This window comes from Ranitomeya variabilis, chromosome 5, assembly GCF_051348905.1.
Source record: "Ranitomeya variabilis isolate aRanVar5 chromosome 5, aRanVar5.hap1, whole genome shotgun sequence".
Lineage (NCBI taxonomy): Eukaryota > Metazoa > Chordata > Amphibia > Anura > Dendrobatidae > Ranitomeya > Ranitomeya variabilis.
The window spans coordinates 463528475-463547804 of NC_135236.1; the positions used below are offsets into that span (position 1 = coordinate 463528475).

The window sequence follows — 19330 nt, forward strand, 5'->3', positions numbered from 1 at the left end:
CCTGGTGCACCCTAGGTGTGGCCAACCAGCTCAGTGTACCTTTTTCATATATCTCTGACCCTTCTCTGGCTCCTAAGAAGTCAGAGCTCTCAAAGAGGAGTGAAGGGGGCAACTAGGTAGGATGGTAAACTGAGCTGCTTGGCCACACTGAGGGTACACCGAGCTCCTGTGCTTGTTTTTAACAGTAACTTTATGCTGACATATTCTCTTTAAAGGGAAGGTACCGCGTTTGTAGATCATTAATAAATCACTGTAATGTAGCATAACATGCTGCTATATCCACGTTTTAAATGCATGTGAAACAGGTTTCGTGTGTTATATGAGTTTAAAGAAGGCACTGGGGGCTGACATCTTGGTTTCACAGCAGTAGCAGGACACTATCACTGTCATTTTACGGCACCCCATGGACATAGGGTCAGCGCCGGTCTATTATCTCCTATCTCTTAACATTGCAGCAGCATTAGCAGTGAGCTGGGCACAACTCTGTGGGCTGCACAATTCACTGCTGTAGGTGTGACTGGCTGCCATTTTATTATAGCCCAGTGCTATCTGCCGAGCTCCACTTACTCTCTATCACAGGAGAGAAGCTGCTCCATACATACACACCACATGTCTTCACTCTTCCTCCAGTCCACCATGCTGCTGAGCCCACTGTGTTCTGCTCTTCTGTAAACTCTGTAGCTGTGTTTCTGATGCAGTAACTGCTGGTGATAGCAGATCACAGAACAGTCACACACAAAATGGCGCTGCCCTGTGATGCTGCTCTTCATTCTGCCCCAGGGATACTAGACCACCCAAAAGGGAAGGGAAATGGAAATGTCAGCAGTTACTGCCCCAATTTTCCAGCTAACAGTAAAGCTGGTAAGTCTCACTATAGCTGCTTGAGGTCTAAAACGGAAAATGCTCCCCCTAGTGGTCAATATATATATTTGTAAGAAAATAAATAATATTTTTCATATAGAAATGTTTGCAAACAGTGCAAACATTGCATTAATACATTTTATTTACTATTTTAAGCTTAATTTCACAAAAAACAAACTACAAAAAAACTGGTGGCACCTTCCCTTTAAAGAGGCACTTCCATCAAAGTTTTTAACCTCTTAATAGATTGCAGTCATCATGTTATATAGCACTGTGCACTTACAATTGCTCATTTTGCCTTTCTACCCAGCTAATTCTTCTCTTTTCCATTAGGGCTATGACATCAAATGATTAAAAACTGACTAGCTGGATCCTTCTAAGCTCTATGTAGAACCAGGAGGTCAATTTTCACTGCATCAGTCATGAGTGACTGCTAAAGTCTATGGCAGGGGAGAAGCTGTGCAGCTGTGTCAGGAGGTGAATAGAGGGATAAATACAGGGACACGAGACTTTTCTTTTCTGTGCACTATGTAGAAACTGGGAGAATTAGTTGGGTAGAAAGGCAAAATGAGCAATTATAAGTGCACAGTGCTATAACATGTGATGACTGCAATATATTAAGAGGATAACATATTTGATGGGAGGAGTGCTTCTTTAAGGGCATGTGCATGCAATGTTTTTTCAGGCAGTTGCACCTGAAAAAGCACAAAAAAAAAAAAAACCTCCTACAAGAATGAACAAATTCACATCAATGTTCTATCTTTTGTAACTTCTTTTAACCCGCTTCAGACTTTGAAAGCCATTAAGTGGCTGAAAGGAGTGACCCATCCATGCTTCTGGTGGCTTCCACTTGGAACTCGCCACCATCTTATCTTATATATGAACATTTTTTTTTTAAATCCAGCAGGACATCAGATAAGATTCGCTGGTGGCATTTTCCAGAAGCGTTTTCTGCTCAAAAATAGATCACCGTCTAAAAGATGCCGTGTGCATATACCCAATAACGGATACCCATGTATCCTGCAAGTGTTGATTGCACAAATGAAGCAAGTAGAGAAATTGTGCAGGATTAGCTGGCGGCCATTCTTATGGACGACTGTCCTCGTAACTCGTGTGTGCCGTGGCGTGTGCTGGTGTTCCTCTAGTGAGGCTCAGCGGGAGAGGTCGCACCCCAGGGCCCCCGATACGCATCTGTATCCCTAATAGGGATGGAGTAAAGCTCTTCCTGCCCAGATAAAGCAGGAAGACTATTTGAGGAATTGGCTATTTACAACCTTTTCCCACAAACTACAGAGTCCTTGTCATATGGCCGGGGACACGCAGTGATCATATTCTTCTCCTTTTAGGTAAGGCGCATTCATTGTGAAGTACAACTCTGCATTATTCTCGCCTCGCTTCTGTTCAGAGCCACATTAATACAAGTCTGCGTGTTGTAAGAGATCGGTACTTCATAATCATTTTTCTTTATTGCCCACCTAGTCAGAACTTGAAAAGCTGCAGCTGCATGTGGGTGGACAGCTAAGTATGAGATATGAAGCAAAGACAAAAGGCCTGGAGAAAGTAATTGCTGAAAATGAGAGACTTCGGAAAGAACTCAAGTCGGTAAGAAAAGAATAGCCATGCTCGGCATCACTTTAGAAGCGCAGCCATCATGTATGATTAAACCAATCAGACAGTGTGCAGTGTAAACATCGTTTTCCAGGATCCCATGACGGCTAACTCTGCCGGTGCTGATTGGATGTAATTGCTGGATTATTATATTCTCCCACACTTTCCCTGTTTGTAATGGGAAAATGGTTTCTTTCTCAGATGATCTGCGCATTTCTACTCCTGGGGAACCTTTTAGTCTATAACCACCTTTTCTACAAACGTAATTGTCTCTTTTGCTATCTGTACAAAAATTTGTGTTGCTTTTTGTATGCAAAAATCTTTTCTTTTTCCTATGGTGCCGATTTGATGGCAAGCATGAAGGAGAACATAACGTTAGAAGAGAGGAAAAAAGGCAATTATTTTTACTCTGTAACTGATCACCATAAAGTTACATGTCTTTTCCTATTATTCTTTTTATCAGTACGATGTTTGTTTTGTCTTCTTTCATATGAAGCTCTACTGTAGTGATGATATGACAAAGGTTGACAGCCATTCTCCTGGGCAATGGCTGGGATCAAAGAAGGCTCTGATCCTGGCTGTATAACCCTGAAACTGCTGCCGGGCACATGATGCATCTCATACATTGGCATTTCTAAAGTCACAATATTATTCCAGTGTCCTACTTGGCTGAGCGTCTGATTTCTCGGATACTGCTATTGCACACACCATACAGAATTTACATGTATGGCCAACTTTAATGTGCACGTTCACCTTCACAGTATGTGTACATAAGTCGTATGAGCTGCAGAAAGAGCAGTGACAAAAAATGCTGCAAATTGGAAAATCTGCTACATACAGTGGGTACGGAAAGTATTCAGACCCCTTTACATTTTTTCACTCTTTGTTTCATTGCAGCCATTTGGTAAATTCAAAAAAGTTTTTTTTTTTCTCATTAATGTACACTCTGCACCCCATCTTGTCTGAAAAAAACAGAAATGTAGTAATTTTCCAGAAGGATGGAACTGGAGAGGATCTGCAAGGAAGAATGGCAGAGGATCCCCAAATCCAGGTGTGAAAACTTGTTACATCATTCCCAAGAAGACTCATGGCTGTACTAGCTCAAAAGGGTGCTTCTACTCAACACTGAGCAAAGGGTCTGAATAGTTATCACCATGTGATATTTCAGTTTTTCTTTTTTATTAAATTTGCAAAAATGTCTACATTTCTGTTCTTTTTCAGTCAAGATGGGGTGCAGAGTGTACATTAATGTTGAAAAAGTGAACTTTTTTTCATTTACCAAATGGCTGCAATGAAACAAATAGTGAAATATTTAAAGGGGTCTGAATACTTTCCGTACCAACTGTATTTATAGGAGTAACCTGACTCTGCTTGCTTCTGTCTCGGGTGGTGAGTGGGGCTGTACCTCACCAATACATATCTGCCAGCTTATCAGCGCAAGTAGCAGGTATCATAGAATATTAGAGTTGAAAGGGACCTCCAGTGCCATTGTGTCCAACTCCCTGCTCAATGCAGGATTCACTAAACCATCTCAGACAGATGTCTGTCCAGCATATGCTTGAAGACTTCCATTGATGGAGGACTCACCACCTCTTGTGGCAGCCTGTTCCACTTATTGATCACCCTCACTGTCAAAAAGTTTTTCTAATATCTAGTTTGTGTCTTCTCCCTTTCAGTTTAATTCCATGGCTTCTCGTGTTTCCATGTGTAAATGAGAATAAGGATGATCCATCTACACTGTGACATCTCTTCAGATATTTGTAGACAGCTATTAAGTCTCTTAGGCTTCTTTTTTGGAATCTAAACATTCCCAGATCCTTTAACTGTTGCTTGTAGGACATACGTTACATGAACCTATCCTATTCTAATAGGACCATTGCAGGATGCCTGCCACTTACTAATGGCAGATATCTGTAGAAATGATGTCACCAGCCCCGCTCACCGCTCAGTGCAGGATTGAGCAGGCCTACTCCTTTAGTCCTGAGAATGGGAGGTTTGAGGAGCCTCAGAAGCTTGAAATGATGAGGAGAAAAGGTTGTGTGTCTGTGTGAGATTGTGCTCTTCTACAAGGAGTGTGTAGTATGCAGTTTGTTGTATGACCCTGATAACACAACAGGAAAAAGTGAACATTTGCAGTTTGTTTCACTAAGAATGAATGCTGAGAACTGTTTATATAAAAAAAAAAATAATAATAATAATAAAAATAATAATAATAAAATGCATGACCAACTAAGATTTGAGTCTTTAGGCTTCTCTGCGTAATTATTTTGGGAAAGGCCTTAAATGTTATCGCCAAATAAAAAGACCTCCATCTCTGGAGCTGTATGGTGGATTCAAAAAAGTATTGAATACTCAGGAGAGCAGAAAGGAAAAAAGATTAAGAGTGACAACTGGCCACTTTTGACCTGATGACAGGTTTTCTTTAAATTGAACCTGTTATGCTGAAAATGGTATCTGATCTGCAGGCAGGATGTCATAGAGCAGGACAAGCTGATCTGATTGATATACATTTGTGTGGGAAAGTTATCAGTAACTTAATTTTATTCATTGAAATCCCAGAATTTGCGTTCAGTGGGCGGTCGTATTCAGTGATTGACATTCTTCCCCTGTATGACTGCATGCAGAGATGGCTATCAATCACGCAGTAGGAATCCTAAACATGCAAACACCAGGGACTTAAGTTAAGACATTTACAAGTTATACTAAATCTTTTCCACCAAGCCTATATATCAGTCTCCTTTTCTATACCATGCTGTTTGCAGATCCAACTGCATGCACAGGTTCCCTTAAAACCTTGCAACTACTCTGTTAGTGCTGCCTTATTCATAATATAGTTTTTCTCAAATTATTTCTTTAAAGTTTTCCACTATTTTTTTTTTTTATGAATGGCCCATCTTTATGATAGTCATAGCAATAGCTAATCAGTTTCTACTACACCCGGCACCAATTGAATAAGGGGTGGATCTGCAGTACCCAACTGCGGCCACTATAGACATGATGGAGCTGCCACGTTCAGGTAGCATCCGAGAACAGCTGACTGGTTCCTGTAACAGCTGTCGCACTCCCACCGATCAGATATTAAGAAGGGTCAACCTGTTGCCTGCTCTAATGGTCAATATAAGGGAGAAATGTTTGGAGATTTATTTTTTAGTGTGGATGGTTAATTTAATAAAAATAGAAAAAAGGCTGCTTGAAATGAGTGTTAAAAAAATGTTTATAAAAAAAAACTTGATTTCAATGTTAGAATTTTCAGATAATATATTCCCTCTAAAGAGAGTTTCTCCAATTGTAATGTGATAACCATTGCTCCAGGGAAGCAAAAGAAAATTTTCAGCAGTGAGTGTTCTCATTGGCTGGCCCTATTTGTGACCAGTTCTCCTTCTAATGAGGTGCATATCACCGGTAACTATGTGGTCCTAGCCTTGGAGGACACAAATTGTAAGCTGTTGTTTTGTTGTTGCTTCGTACATGCAGGAAACTGACACTTCAGAAAAATTGAGAATTTCAAAACGGAACTTGGAGGTTGTAAATGAAAAATTGTCAGCAAACTTAGAAGAAACCCGAAATAAACTAAGTGTCGCCGAAAGCAGGGGACCCCAACTGGAAGGAGCAGATGGCAAAGCCTGGAAGTCTGTAGTTGTAAGCAAGTAAGTGTAGTTGTCTTCTCAATCTTTGTCTAAAATTTTCTTTTCATATGAAGGTGTTCTTAAAGGGAACCTGTCACCCCCAAAATCGATGGTGAGGTAAGCCCACCGTCATCAGGGGCTTATCTACAGCATTCTGTAATGATGTAGATAAGCCCCTGATGTTACCTAAAAGAGGAGAAAAAGAGGTTAGATTATACTCACCCAGGGGCAGTCCCGCTGCGGTCCGGGTCACATGGGTGTCTCAGGTCCGGTCCGGAGCCTCCCATCTTCATTCCATGACGTCCTCTTCTGGTCTTCACGCCGCGGCGCATGCGTACTTTGTCTGCCCTGTTGAGGGCAGAGCAAAGTACTGCAGTGCGCAGGCGCCGGGACAGGTCAAAGAGGCACAGGGAGCACAAGCCTCATAAGCTGAGTGTACGTCTGGCAGACACAGCTCAGTTAAGTAGCATGGCAATCACCTGGAATAATGAACACTTGGAGACAGCCAACAACTCCCAGTCTCAGATTGGATAGTCGAGCTGTCAATCAACACACTGACAGCTCAGCACGCCCATGTACCAGATTGGATGGCCGAGCTGTCAGTAACTGCATCCCCGAGACACTGAGGGGTGGAACCGTGACAGTGATCTGGCAGAAGGAGCACTGCAATAATGAAATGGTCGCAGGGCTTGGCTACGCATTGCAAAGCCTTTTAAACAGAAAAATTACGGTAACTCCCATGTTTGGATATTGATGGCTAATCTTCGTCCTAAGCCATGATAATGAAGGTTATCTAGCCTTTAAAAAATGATGGCTTATTTGTGGAATAAGCCATGAATATAAGATCTCTGAGAGTGAACTATTGGCACCCTTCCCAGTTTGAAGTATTGTTCCATCGACGCAAATAGACAAGACTGCAATATCTTGAACAGCTGCTATAAAAATACAGGTATAACCTATCTTGCAGCCGATCTAAACATTGAAGCCTCTACAACAGCCAAGGTTCCAGAAGTTGGATCCCACTGATCTAACATTGATGATTTACCTTAAGAATAAGCCATTCATTTTTAAAAGAGTGGGTACACAATTAATGGTTGTAAGTAAACCATGACAATGCTGATTATGCAATGACATCTACAAATTTCTAATATGCTTTGTGTTTAAAATCCCCTCCAGTTTTAAGATCTGCTTGCTGTCAGTGGATGTAAAAATTCCTGTTCATATCCAAAGGCCTGTGCAGGTGTAGGAAAGATCATGGTCTGTTGACTACTATGTCCCAACACACATGAATTCACGGCCAGGCTTGTTCGTTTCCGAGGATGAACGGGAAGAGGGAGACCTCTCCCTGGCAGAAACCTCCTCTTCCATAAGAAAAAAAACAGGCTTTATTGAATTCCATCATGCTCAAGCTGTAGCCTCACATCGACATCAGAGCAGCATAACTGAACATGACGTCTCACAATGGTCTGTTGGTACAGATGTGTCCAGTGTCAGCAATCCTAGGCGGTGTTGGTAGCTTTCTGTAGCATATCATTGGAAGTAAACTGTATCAGAGTGGTATGCAGTTGAAATAGATTCCCTTTAATCCAAGCTATCAGCAGGTTTTTGCTATTTAATCTGGCTGCAGCATGATGTGGGCGCTGAGAGCCTCATTACAGGGATGTGTCATTTATTAGGCTGTGTGCTGTAGTTTCAACACAAGCTGTGTTTTATTATCAATTATCAATAGAGGACTAAGGGTACCGTCTCACAGTGGCACTTTTGTCGCTACGACGGTACGATCCGTGACGTTCCAGCGATATCCATACGATATCGCTGTGTCTGACACGCAGCAGCGATCAGGGACCCCGCTGAGAATCGTACGTCGTAGCAGATCGTTTGGAACTTTATTTCGTCGCTGGATCTCCCGCTGTCATCGCTGGATCGGTGTGTGTGACACCGATCCAGCGATGCGTTCGCTTGTAACCAGGGTAAACATCGGGTTACTAAGCGCAGGGCCGCGCTTAGTAACCCGATGTTTACCCTGGTTACCATCGTAAATGTAAAAAAAAAAAAAACAGTACATACTCACATTCCGGTGTCCGTCAGGTCCCTTGCCGTCTGCTTCCCGCACTGACTGACTGCCGGCCGGAAAGTAAAAGCAGAGCACAGCGGTGACGTCACCGCTGTGCTCTGCTTTCACTTTACGGCCGACACTCAGTCAGTGCGGGAAGCAGACGGCTAGGGACCTGATGGACACCGGAATGTAAGTATGTACTGTTTTGTTTTTTTTTTTTACATTGACGATGGTAACCAGGGTAAACATCGGGTTACTAAGCGCGGCCCTGCGCTTAGTAACCTGATGTTTACCCTGGTTACCCGGGGACTCCGGCATCGTTGGTCGCTGGAGAGCTGTCTGTGTGACAGCTCTCCAGCGACCACACAACGACTTACAACAATCACGGCCAGGTCGTATCGCTGGTCGTGATCGTTGGTAAATCGTTTTGTGTAACGGTACCCTAAGTCTAGCCTGCAAGCAAGTCAGGTTAATCTGTGTAACCGCATCACTGATTGCAGCTTGCTGACAATGCACAGTGTGTACACAAAGTTATCAGTCAGGGGTGAGACAGATTATACACAGTCCTGAAGTCTTGGCTCTGCTGTATCAACAGCAGAGAAAACGGGGATTCTATTAAAGTGACACCAAGCAGCCCAGTAAGGGTACTGTCACACAGTGGCACTTTGATCGCTACGACGGTACGATCCGTGACGTTCCAGCGATATCCATATTATATCGCTGTGTCTGACACGCAGCAGCGATCAGGGACCCTGCTGAGAATCGTACGTCGTAGCAGATCGTTTGGAACATTCTTTCGTCGCTGGATCTCCCGCTGTCATCGCTGGATCGGTGTGTGTGACAGCGATCCAGCGATGCGTTCGCTTGTAACCAGGGTAAACATCGGGTTACTAAGCGCAGGGCCGCGCTTAGTAACCCGATGTTTACCGTGGTTACCAGCGTAAAAGTAAAAAAAAAAAACCGTACATACTCACATTCCGGTGTCCTTCAGGTCCCTTGCCGTCTGCTTCCCGCTCTTACTGACTCCCGGCCGGAAAGTAAGAGCAGATCACAGCGGTGACGTCACCGCTGTGATCTGCTTTCACTTTACGGCGGCACTCAGTCAGAGCGGGAAGCAGACGGCAAGGAACCTGAAGGACACCGGAATGTGAGTATGTACTGTTTGTTTTTTTTTACTTTTATGCTGGTAACCACGGTAAACATCGGGTTACTAAGCGCGGCCCTGCGCTTAGTAACCCGATGTTTACCCTGGTTACCCGGGACCTCGGCATCGTTGGTCGCTGGAGAGTGGTCTGTGTGACAGCTCTCCAGCGACCACACAACGACTTTCCAACGATCACAGCCAGGTCGTATCGCTGGTCGTGATCGTTGGAAAGTTGCAGAGTGTGACAGTACCCTAAGACATTGCTGGAATCAGAGTCTCTATCTCTACATTATGCTGTTAGCAGATTCCATAGCAAAAACCTGCTGCCAGATTCCCTTTAAAGTGTAGCATGCATTATGGGAGTGTACAAGTATATTTTCTCTCTTACCCATGACAGCACCATGGAGAGAGGGGATCTGCCCTTCAAGGACCGGAAACCTGCAGAATAAAAGGATTGTACCTCTCCCTTTGTTGGTTTCCTGTCCTTGATGGGGGAACCTTTCAGTGGGCATACCTGGAGAAAAGATGATGGACGTCAGGATTTTTCCAGGTGTATTCAGGCAGCAGGGTTGCCCCTGCCTCGCCTGCTTCGGGATCCTGAAGTGCCACTGTTGTGTCTAAGGGGTCACATAGGTGAGCGGAAGGAGTGCAACCGCAGTGCCACAATCGGTTGGCGGCTTCCCCACGTCCTCTTCTGCGAATGTGCGGGGATGCGCTTTCCATATAGTGCAGGCACCAGGGTCAGGTGACTGGAAGTAATTTCCGGGGATAGAGCCAGAGGACACTGGGAGGGACATGCTGTGGGCTGGTCCCGCTTTTGAAAAGCGGTTAGAACGCAAGGAAAGCGTTCTGTATAGTCCAGCGGGGTCCCTTCAGGCAAAATGCTGGAGTCTTAAGGAGCCAGAACAACAACAGCAGCAGCATGAAGATTCCCAGATGACTTCACTGTGGCTTATATTTGATAAGAAAGAGGAGACACAATAGGGTCTTATCTCACAAAAGGAATAGAGGAATCACCAAGAAAATCGCTCACCTGGTGAAACGGATAGCAGGCTTGTAAAGATTTCGACTCCTGCAGATCCACAGGCCGGTCACAGACCATGTGAAGCAATACACTGGATAGGTAATGTGGATTAGATCTGTGCTGTCGTAATATAATAATGAGGTTCCAGTTAATAGTAGAATTAAAACAGTGGTTTATTCAACTCGTTTCAAGGCTCCTATGGACCCTTCAAGAATTACCACATACAACAATTATTACGGCAGCGCGGATCTAATCCACATTACCTATCCAGTATATTGCGTCTTGAGCTTGGCAGTGGATGTTCAGATGGAAGAAGCAGCAGGTCCACTCAGCAGATCAGAGGCTCCAGCAAGATAGATGAATCTAAGGAGGGTCTATCTGCTAATATGATCCCTCCTCCAAATCTGATACCCCAAGTTGCTTAGTGGTAAGTAATCTTCGTGAAAGGGGTTCCCTTTCTTCTCATTTTTTCTTAGAGAAGAAAATGTGTACTGAAGGCCAAGCACAGGGATTATGCACTCTGGCACAGCGTTTTCTCCCAGGTAGCGGGCAACTCTTCCCCATGCATTGAACAAATGTTGTGTGAAGAAGCCCCTAACTTCACCTATAAATTAAGATCGATAATTAGAAAGGAGGTTAAAAATTCCATGATATCTGTGACCCAGGGGGAGGGTAATAGGGCTAAAAAAAAGACAAGAAATCTAGGAAGTTGTGCCCAGAGTCTGATATTTCTGATAGTTCAGAGGAAGAAGGTGAAGAGAGGGACATAGATTCATCCACTTCAACCTTGTCATCAGATGAATACATGGGAGGGCGCAACTGCTTTCCGATGGAAGAGACAGATATACTATTTAAGGATGATAGATCCACAATGGGAGTAGTAGATCCATAACAGGAAAGGTCTGTGCAAGACAATGTTCGGTGGTCTAAAGCAAAGAAATCGCCGATTATTTTCACTGAATGAGAAAATCCAGTTACTAATTAAAAGAGAATAGAAAAAAAAAAACGAAAGAAAAAAATCCCTCTCTTACATCTTTCAAAAGGATGTATCCTTTTGATACATCTTCATCATCCTGGGACAAAGCCCTGAAATTAGACCTGTCAATAGCTAAGGCCTCTAAAAAGTTTGCCCTTCCCTTTGAGGGCATGGGGATGTTGAGAGATCCCTGGGATAAAAAGGCAGATACTTTCCTTAAAAGTTCCTGGGAATCCTCAAATGGGGGTAAAAAGCCAGCGGCAGGAGCAACATGCATGGCAAGATCATTTAATGATCTGGTTAGATCATGTGGAGAAACAGTTCAGAGACAAAGTACCAAGGGACAATATGTTAGCTACCATTCCTTTGATGTGGGGGGCAGCTGCATTTCTCGCAGATGCCTCTGATGATTCAGTTAAGCTGGCAGCCAGGTCAGCAGCGTTTTTTAATGTGTTTCGTAACTCCCTCTGGCTGAAATGTTGGCCAGGGGACCTTCAAGCAAAATGTATACTCTGCTCTATTCCCTGTGAGTGCGAATATTTGTTTGGGGCTGCATTGGATGATATTTTTTAAAAGGCAGGCGATAGTAAGAAGGGATTCCCCAACCTCTCCATCACATCTTATAAGAAGTCCTTTTGGAGCAGAAGATTTAATCAGCAAAGACCCCCCTCCCCCCAAAAGATAAGGACAAAAGGAAGGATAAAAGTAAGAAGGGTGGGCTTTCTATTTGGAGCCTCCCCCCTACCATCCATGACAGTAAAAAAAAACCTCCCAGTGATGTATTTCCCCAGGTGGGGGGAAGACTACCCCTCCTCTTCCTCCCTGCCTGGGAAAAGATTTCCAGAAGCAATTGGCTTAATAAAGACAGGCCTAAAGATGGAGTTCCAGACAGTTACCCAATCAAACTTCACCTTGACTCCCCTGCGGTCTTCATCAGAAGAACAGCTGGCCTTAGAGTCCGAAGTTCTGGACTTGGTAAGAAAACAGTCCTTTGGGAGGTTCCATTTCAGGAGAAAGGGAAAAAAATTATTTCCCTTTATTTCTGGTGAAAAAGCAGGATGGAGCTTTCAGGATGATTGTCAACCTGAAAAAGCTAAACAAATTCCTGAGGATTCACACTTTCAAAATGGAGTTAATAAAGACGACTGTAAAAATTATCTTCCCGAATTATTTTATGATTGTCTTAGACCTGAAGGATGCTTATTATCCTGTTCCCATACACAGGGATCACCAAAAGATCCTCTGGGTAGCCGTTTCCATAAATGGGAGGATTAGGCACTTTCAGTAGGTAAGCCCCTCCGTTCAGCCTACCAATAGCCACCAGGTATTTACCAAACTGATTGTGGAGGTAATGGCACACCTGTAGGAGAAGGACAGAAGATCATAGGCAACTCAGTCCAGCACTGCAGAATGCAGTTGGAAGGGGTCATGAATTCCTTAGAAGACTTAGGGAGGGTCTTAAATTACTAGAGGCAAAAAACGGGAGTTTCTTGTACTCCAGCAAATGGAAATGTCATATTGGACTCCAACAAATGGGAATGTCACGTGCCACAAAAAAAATGGAAAGGTTTGTTGGTCAGTTATCATGGGTGTTGAAAACGCTCTCCATGTCCCTGAGGAAAGCCATGTACCTTCTGGGTTCCTTGACTGCTTGTATCCTGGAGCTAATGTGGACCCAGTTTCACACGAGGGAACCACAATGAGAAGTCTTGAGTAATGAAATTTACCTGGGAGGACATCTTGAGGGGCAGATGACACTATCTCCAGAGACCACTCATTCCCTGGGTTAAAAACCCAAAGGTATGAAATGGCATATAAACTGGTGTGCATGCAGCATGTAAGCGCATGTTCACACTAGCCACTGAACAGAAAAAAATAAAGACCGAAACATAATGATTAAATACCCTGCAGTAAATACATAAATAGAATAGTGCATGAAAATAATATACGCTACTTAGTTAACATGTTTTTATCAAAACTAAGTACCATATATTATTTTCATCAGTCTGTTTTTTTCTGTTTAGTGGCAGTGTGAACATGAACTTACACGCTACATGCACACCAGTTTATATCCCAGTTCATACCCTTTGTGTTTTTCTCTGTCTGTTTGCATCATGTGCATATAAAGGTGTGACCTGCCTTTCCTTTGAGCTGAGCATTATATTGATGTGGTCTCCCATGGCTGTGTGTCCACTAGTTGGGCCCAGTCTTTCTAAGCCCTTATCCTGATGAATGTCAATTTAACAAACGGTAAGGTTTTTAATATTAGAGTTAGGACTGTCCCAGTTAATGGTCACCGTGGAGTGGTGGCATGACTTTCGCATTTTTTTTAATCAAAAACATGTTAACTAAGTACCGTATATTATCTTAATGCACTATGCTATTTCTTTATTTACTGCAGGGTATTTAATCATTATGTTTGTCTTTGGTTCATTCCCTTTTTTCGTGGCTAAGGGTACTGTCACACAGTACCATTTTAATCGCTACGACGGCACGATCCGTGACGTCGCAGCGATCGTATGAATATCGCTCCAGCGTCGTAGACTGCGGTCACACTTTGCAATCACGGCGCTGGAGCGATGCCGAAGTCCCCGGTAACCAGGGTAAACATCGGGTAACTAAGCGCAGGGCCGCGCTTAGTAACCCGATGTTTACCGTGGTTACCAGCGTAAACGTAAAAAAACCAAACAGTACATACTTACATTCCGGTGTCTGTCCCCGGCGTTCTGCTTCTCTCCACTGTGTAAGCGCCATAGCCGGAAAGCAGAGCGGTGACGTCACCGCTGTGCTCGCTTTCTGGCTGGCCGGCGCTTACACAGTGGAGAGAAGCAGAACGCCGGGGACAGACACCGGAATGTGAGTATGTACTGTTTGTTTTTTTTACGTTTACGCTGGTAACCACGGTAAACATCGGGTTACTAAGCGCGGCCCTGCGCTTAGTTACCCGATGTTTACCCTGGTTACAAGCGAACACATCGCTGGATCGCTGTCACACACAACGATCCAGTAATGTCAGCGGGTGATCAAGCGACGAAAGAAAGTTCCATACGATCTGCTACGACGTACGATTCTCAGCAGGGTCCCTGATCGCTGCTGCGTGTCAGACACTGCGATATCGTAACGATATCGCTAGAACGTCACGAATCGTACCGTCGTAGCGATCAAAATGGTACTGTGTGACAGTACCCTAAGTGTAGAAAAAGCTAGCCAGGGGAGTACCTTGGTTAAACAGGATTACTCGCATGGTGAGTACAGATGCAAGCCCCAGGAATAGGGGGTGGCTCATCTAAAAGATATCATAGTCCAGGGGATTTGGACAAGAGATCAGATAGTAGTCTCATGGAACATGAGAGCAGTTGCCAGTAGAACAAAGATATAGGAACGCTCTTATTTTCCCTTCAGGGCCACCATGTGAGACTGTTTTCGGACAATCAAATAGTGGTAGCTTATCCAAACCATCAGGACGGAACCCGGTCCAGGCCCTTGATGGAAGTAGCAGGCTGCATCTTTCAGCACTCAACGTAAAAGGAAAAGAAAATTACAGAGTGGATTTTCTGAGCCGAAACCAGTTAAGGCAGGGAGAATGGGTACTGAAACAATCAGGATTCAACCAGATTGTGAATATGTGGGGCCTCCCAGACGTAGACCTATTTGCGAACAGTCCGAACAAAAGAGTGAGAGAGTATTGTTCCATAAATCCCAGAGGGAGCTCTGGACGCCTTCCTGATTTCTTGGGATCACAGTCTGGCTTATGCATATCCACCAGTGATTTTGATTCCTGCTGTCCTAAGAAAGATCAGGAAGGACAGAGAGAGAGTTATACTAATCGCCCCTTGTTGGCCGAAAATGACGTGGTTCTCCTGGTTAAGCTCTTGGTTAAGGTCACCGATCCCTGGATGCTCCTGGAGGTTCTGAATCTTCTCTCCCAGGGGCCTGTATATAATCCCCAGGTAGCCAATCTGCATTTGATAGCTTGGAATTTGAGAGGGTGCTTCTAAGGGACAAAGGATTCTCTCCTAATCTGATTTCTGTCCTATTTCAGAGTAGGAGGAGGCTGTCACCACTAAGGCTTATGGTAAAACCTGGAAAAAGTTTCTCTCCACCTCGGGGGCCAAGGTGCAGGAAGGGGTATTAGTTATTGCCCTTCTACCAGTATTCTTAAGGTCCAGGTTTCTGCGCTGGGAGCCCTTTATAATTATGACCTAGCAGATGATCGTTGGATCTCCCAGTTTATTAGGGCCTCCACTAGATCTAGGCCCATTTTGGGGGAAATCCCCCCCCCCCCCCACCGGGACTTGAATTTCATTCTGACAGCTCTGACCAACTGTCCAATTGAACCCTTAGATTCAACATCACTTAAGATCCTCTCACTTAAGACTCCTTTAGTAGTGGCATTATCATGAACTTGCAGGGTTAGTGACAGTGAGGCCCTGTCTGCAGGCCCTCCGTTCACACAAATCCTAGATGATAGTCACACTTAGCTCATACTCACACTTAGCTCATACTCACTTGCGAGAAAAATGGACGCGTGCAGTCTGATAAAAAATCGGATTGCACTCTGAGAAAAAAATCCAGCATGCTGCGATTTGCCGCGTATCTTGGACGAGACTCGCCAATGCAAGCCTATGGATACGAGGAAAAAATCACACAGCACTTGGATCATGCGCGCCTCCCGAAGAAGCATTGCGAAACACGCGTCAAGGCAGAGGGACACCAGAGATCCCCACGCGGCCGACATTAGATAATGTGCCATTCACATTTAACTTTTTTTGCGGTATCATCGAACCCATGTTGATCTGACATTGTGTTAGGGGTTTATTTCCCATAGATTGTTTTCCCAGTAAGGACAAGTATGCTAATGCAGCTAATATTTAGTTGAAACATATGGGGCATGATTGGGAATTTTTCCTTTTGTTGTGCATTAGTGCTATTTATGTGAATAGGCCTCTGAAATGAATTACTATTGCACCTTTCCATAGGTGTTCATTCTATATATGGCTACTGGTTTGGAATATTCCATGGCATTTAAGTCCCTCTTTATTTGGATCTAGCACCTTTTTCTTATTGTATGTCTTTTAACTACTTTGTTAATAAAAATTAAATTTTATACCAAGTACCACTTTATTTGGGTTCATTTAATTCTGGTCGCCAAAACAGTGAAATATAGATAAACAGATGTCCGAAACACATACAGTTAATACAGTGTGTGTGCAGGCTATGTGACGTCAGCGTGAGCGCTGTGGGAAATTTTCCCACCGCGCTCGTGCTGACGTCAGAAAGGTGAAGTGATTTAATTGGCTGTGAACTCCCAGGACCTATCTGACGGCACCGCAAGCAGAAGAACGTTCTCACGCTCGTGGTGCCATCAGACAGGTAATCGTTCACAGGGAGACACTGAGTACATTCTGCTCAGTGTCTCTGCTAGATAACAGGCTGTATGATCGCATCATGCAGCCTGCCATCTAGATGTAGCAGAGCTAGACCCGTCGTGGGACAGATGGATTATCATCTCTGTGAAAAGGTGAGGAATATGGTTGTTGTTTTTTTTATTTTTATTTTTTTTTTACTCTTTTGAGAAGACCATGGCGTCTGTGGAATGAGAGAAGTTGTAAGTATAGTTTAATTAAGATTTATTAAAGGAGTCTTTGTCATTCTTTCAATTTAAAGGCCTTTTTTCTGGGTGTGTTTTTATACAACATGACTATGGGGTTAGTAATGGGGGCATCTTATTGAAGGCCTCTCCATTACTAACCTTGGGGCTTGATGTTACCTGACAATACAAAGGTGACATCAACTCCTTTCCCTCACTATCACCTCACTTGCCACCATTACAGGGCAAGTGGGAAGAGCGAGGCTACTTGCCAGAATTGGCACACCTTATAGATGCGCCTTTTCTGGGGTGGCTGAGAGCTGATGATTTTAGTCTGGGCGGGTCCAGTATCCATGGCCCCTTCCTAGGCTATTAATATCAGCCCGCAGCTGTTTGCATAGCCTTTGCTGGTTATTATAAGGGAACCCTTTGTAATTTTTTAGGGTCCTACATTTTAGTATCCAGTAAATGCTAAGTATACAGGTGTGAGCTGATAGTAATAGCCTGAGAAGCTCCATGGGTATTACTCCCTTCCCAGGCTATAAACATCTGCCCCCAGCCATTTGCTTTCCCTCTGCTGGTTACAAAAATTACACGGGAACCCATGCCATTTTTTTCAGAAAAATAATCTGTTGAATACATGTACGGTAAGCTGCACACACACACTGTACTAATTGTATGTCACTGCCAGCTATATATCTATTCTATGTGTATTTACTGTATGTAATCCATCTATTCTAATCTGTCACTTAGTGATTTTACTGTACGTGGCAGACGAATTGACGGCTTCTATTCTATCTATCTGTGCTTTGAAGAATATTTCCTTTGTAAACGATGTGTAAAATGACAGAGAATTTCTCTATGTAAAAGCTGATGTTAAAATCGCATTGCAGTCATATAGCAATCGCACTGCATTTGGATGTAAATCAGATGCTAGGTGTGAAAATCGCATGACACTCGTCCATTTTTTCGGTCCTGATATTGGAGCTTTTTTTTTAAACATATGAGTATGAGCCCTTAAACCAGACCCGACCTATCTGTCTAAAGTTGCTTCCCGTTTTCATAGGTCTCAGGAAGTAGTCCTTCCATCTTTTTGTACCAACTCTAAAAATCCTATGGAAGGGAAGCTTCATGCATTACATATAAAGAGGTGTCTGGTTCAGTATCTGTCAGCCACACAGGCTTTGAGAAAGGATAGGTCTCTCTTTGTTTGTTTTCATGGAACTAGGAAGAGGCTCAAAGCCTCAAAATGCACAATAGTGAGATGGATTAGGGAGGATATTACTCTAGCCTACTCATCAGGTAGAAATGTTGTTCCAGAAGGATTAATAGCTCACTTCACAAGGGCAGTGGCAACCTCCTAGGCTGAAAAGTCAGATGTTTCCATAGAGCAAATCTATAAGGCTGAAACATGGTCTTCTCCCTCAAATTTCTACAAGAACTATATGTTGGACCTGGCCTCTTCCTCTGATCTCACCTTTGAGATAAGGGTTCTGTAGGCTGTGTTCACTCCCTGAATCATAGTTCTCTGTAATTCTCTCCATGGCGCTGTCATGGGTGAAAGAGAAAGACGTAATTACTTACTAGTAACAGGATTTCTCGGAGCCCATGACAGCACCACTTATATTCACTTCCTTCATGTGTGGGTGAGCACACTTTGGGTGTTTAAGTGCATTAGGATATTGATGTTTGTATTGTGGTAATAACCAGTGGAGGTCCTCCCATGCTCTGTAACCCAACAGATGCAAGGGAGAGTTACCGCCCTTTTATTCTGTAGGTTTCCTGTTTTTAAAAGGAGGATCCCCTCTCTTCATGGTGCTGTTATGGGCTCCGAAAAATCCCGTTACTGGAAATTAGCTAACTACGTCTTTTGTATATAAGACATACTGGGCATGTGTGTAAGGTGAAATGCAAAAAACATCAGAAAGATGTAGAACAGTTCCTCTGCAAAGACTAAAAAAGTTGTTCATGATATGGCGATGGCCGTGTATTACACAGAGGTCCGCCCGCAATTGTTAACCTGTTAAATTCTGCTGTCAGTCTCTGACCGCGGTATTTAACATGCACCGATACGCTTGCGTGTCATTACCTTCCCCCATTGACACGCCCCCCGTGATGTGATCGGGGGTCGCCAATAGATTGTCATGACAGCCGGGGGTCAGCTGATGATCGCTGTGTCTGTCATTACGGATCTCCTTTGAAACCCCAAGGTGACTGATTTCTGCTGTATGCAGCGTTGCTGTGGCATCGCTGCATATAGCACAAGCAATCGGACAATCACATCTTCAAGCTCCCTAAGAGGGGTAAACAAGATCAGCAAAAAGTTTAAAAAAAAGTTTTAAAAATATTTAAAAAAACTAATAGTTCAAGCCACCCTTACCCATTGAAAATGAAGATATTAAAAAAATACACATGTGGTATCGCAGCATTCATGAAAGTCCGATC

At 43.7% G+C, this 19330-nt stretch overlaps 1 protein-coding gene across 1 annotated transcript in view; it reads left to right on the top strand.

Annotated features, from left to right (window-relative positions):
- CEP290 (centrosomal protein 290) overlaps positions 1 to 19330 on the top strand; it is a 284715-nt gene that overhangs the window by 249760 nt on the left and 15625 nt on the right. Inside the window, exons 47-48 of the mRNA XM_077265451.1 lie at positions 2341 to 2463; positions 5944 to 6116. Coding sequence (XP_077121566.1) covers positions 2341 to 2463; positions 5944 to 6116 — 296 coding nt within the window. The remainder of the gene's footprint in view (positions 1 to 2340; positions 2464 to 5943; positions 6117 to 19330) is intronic.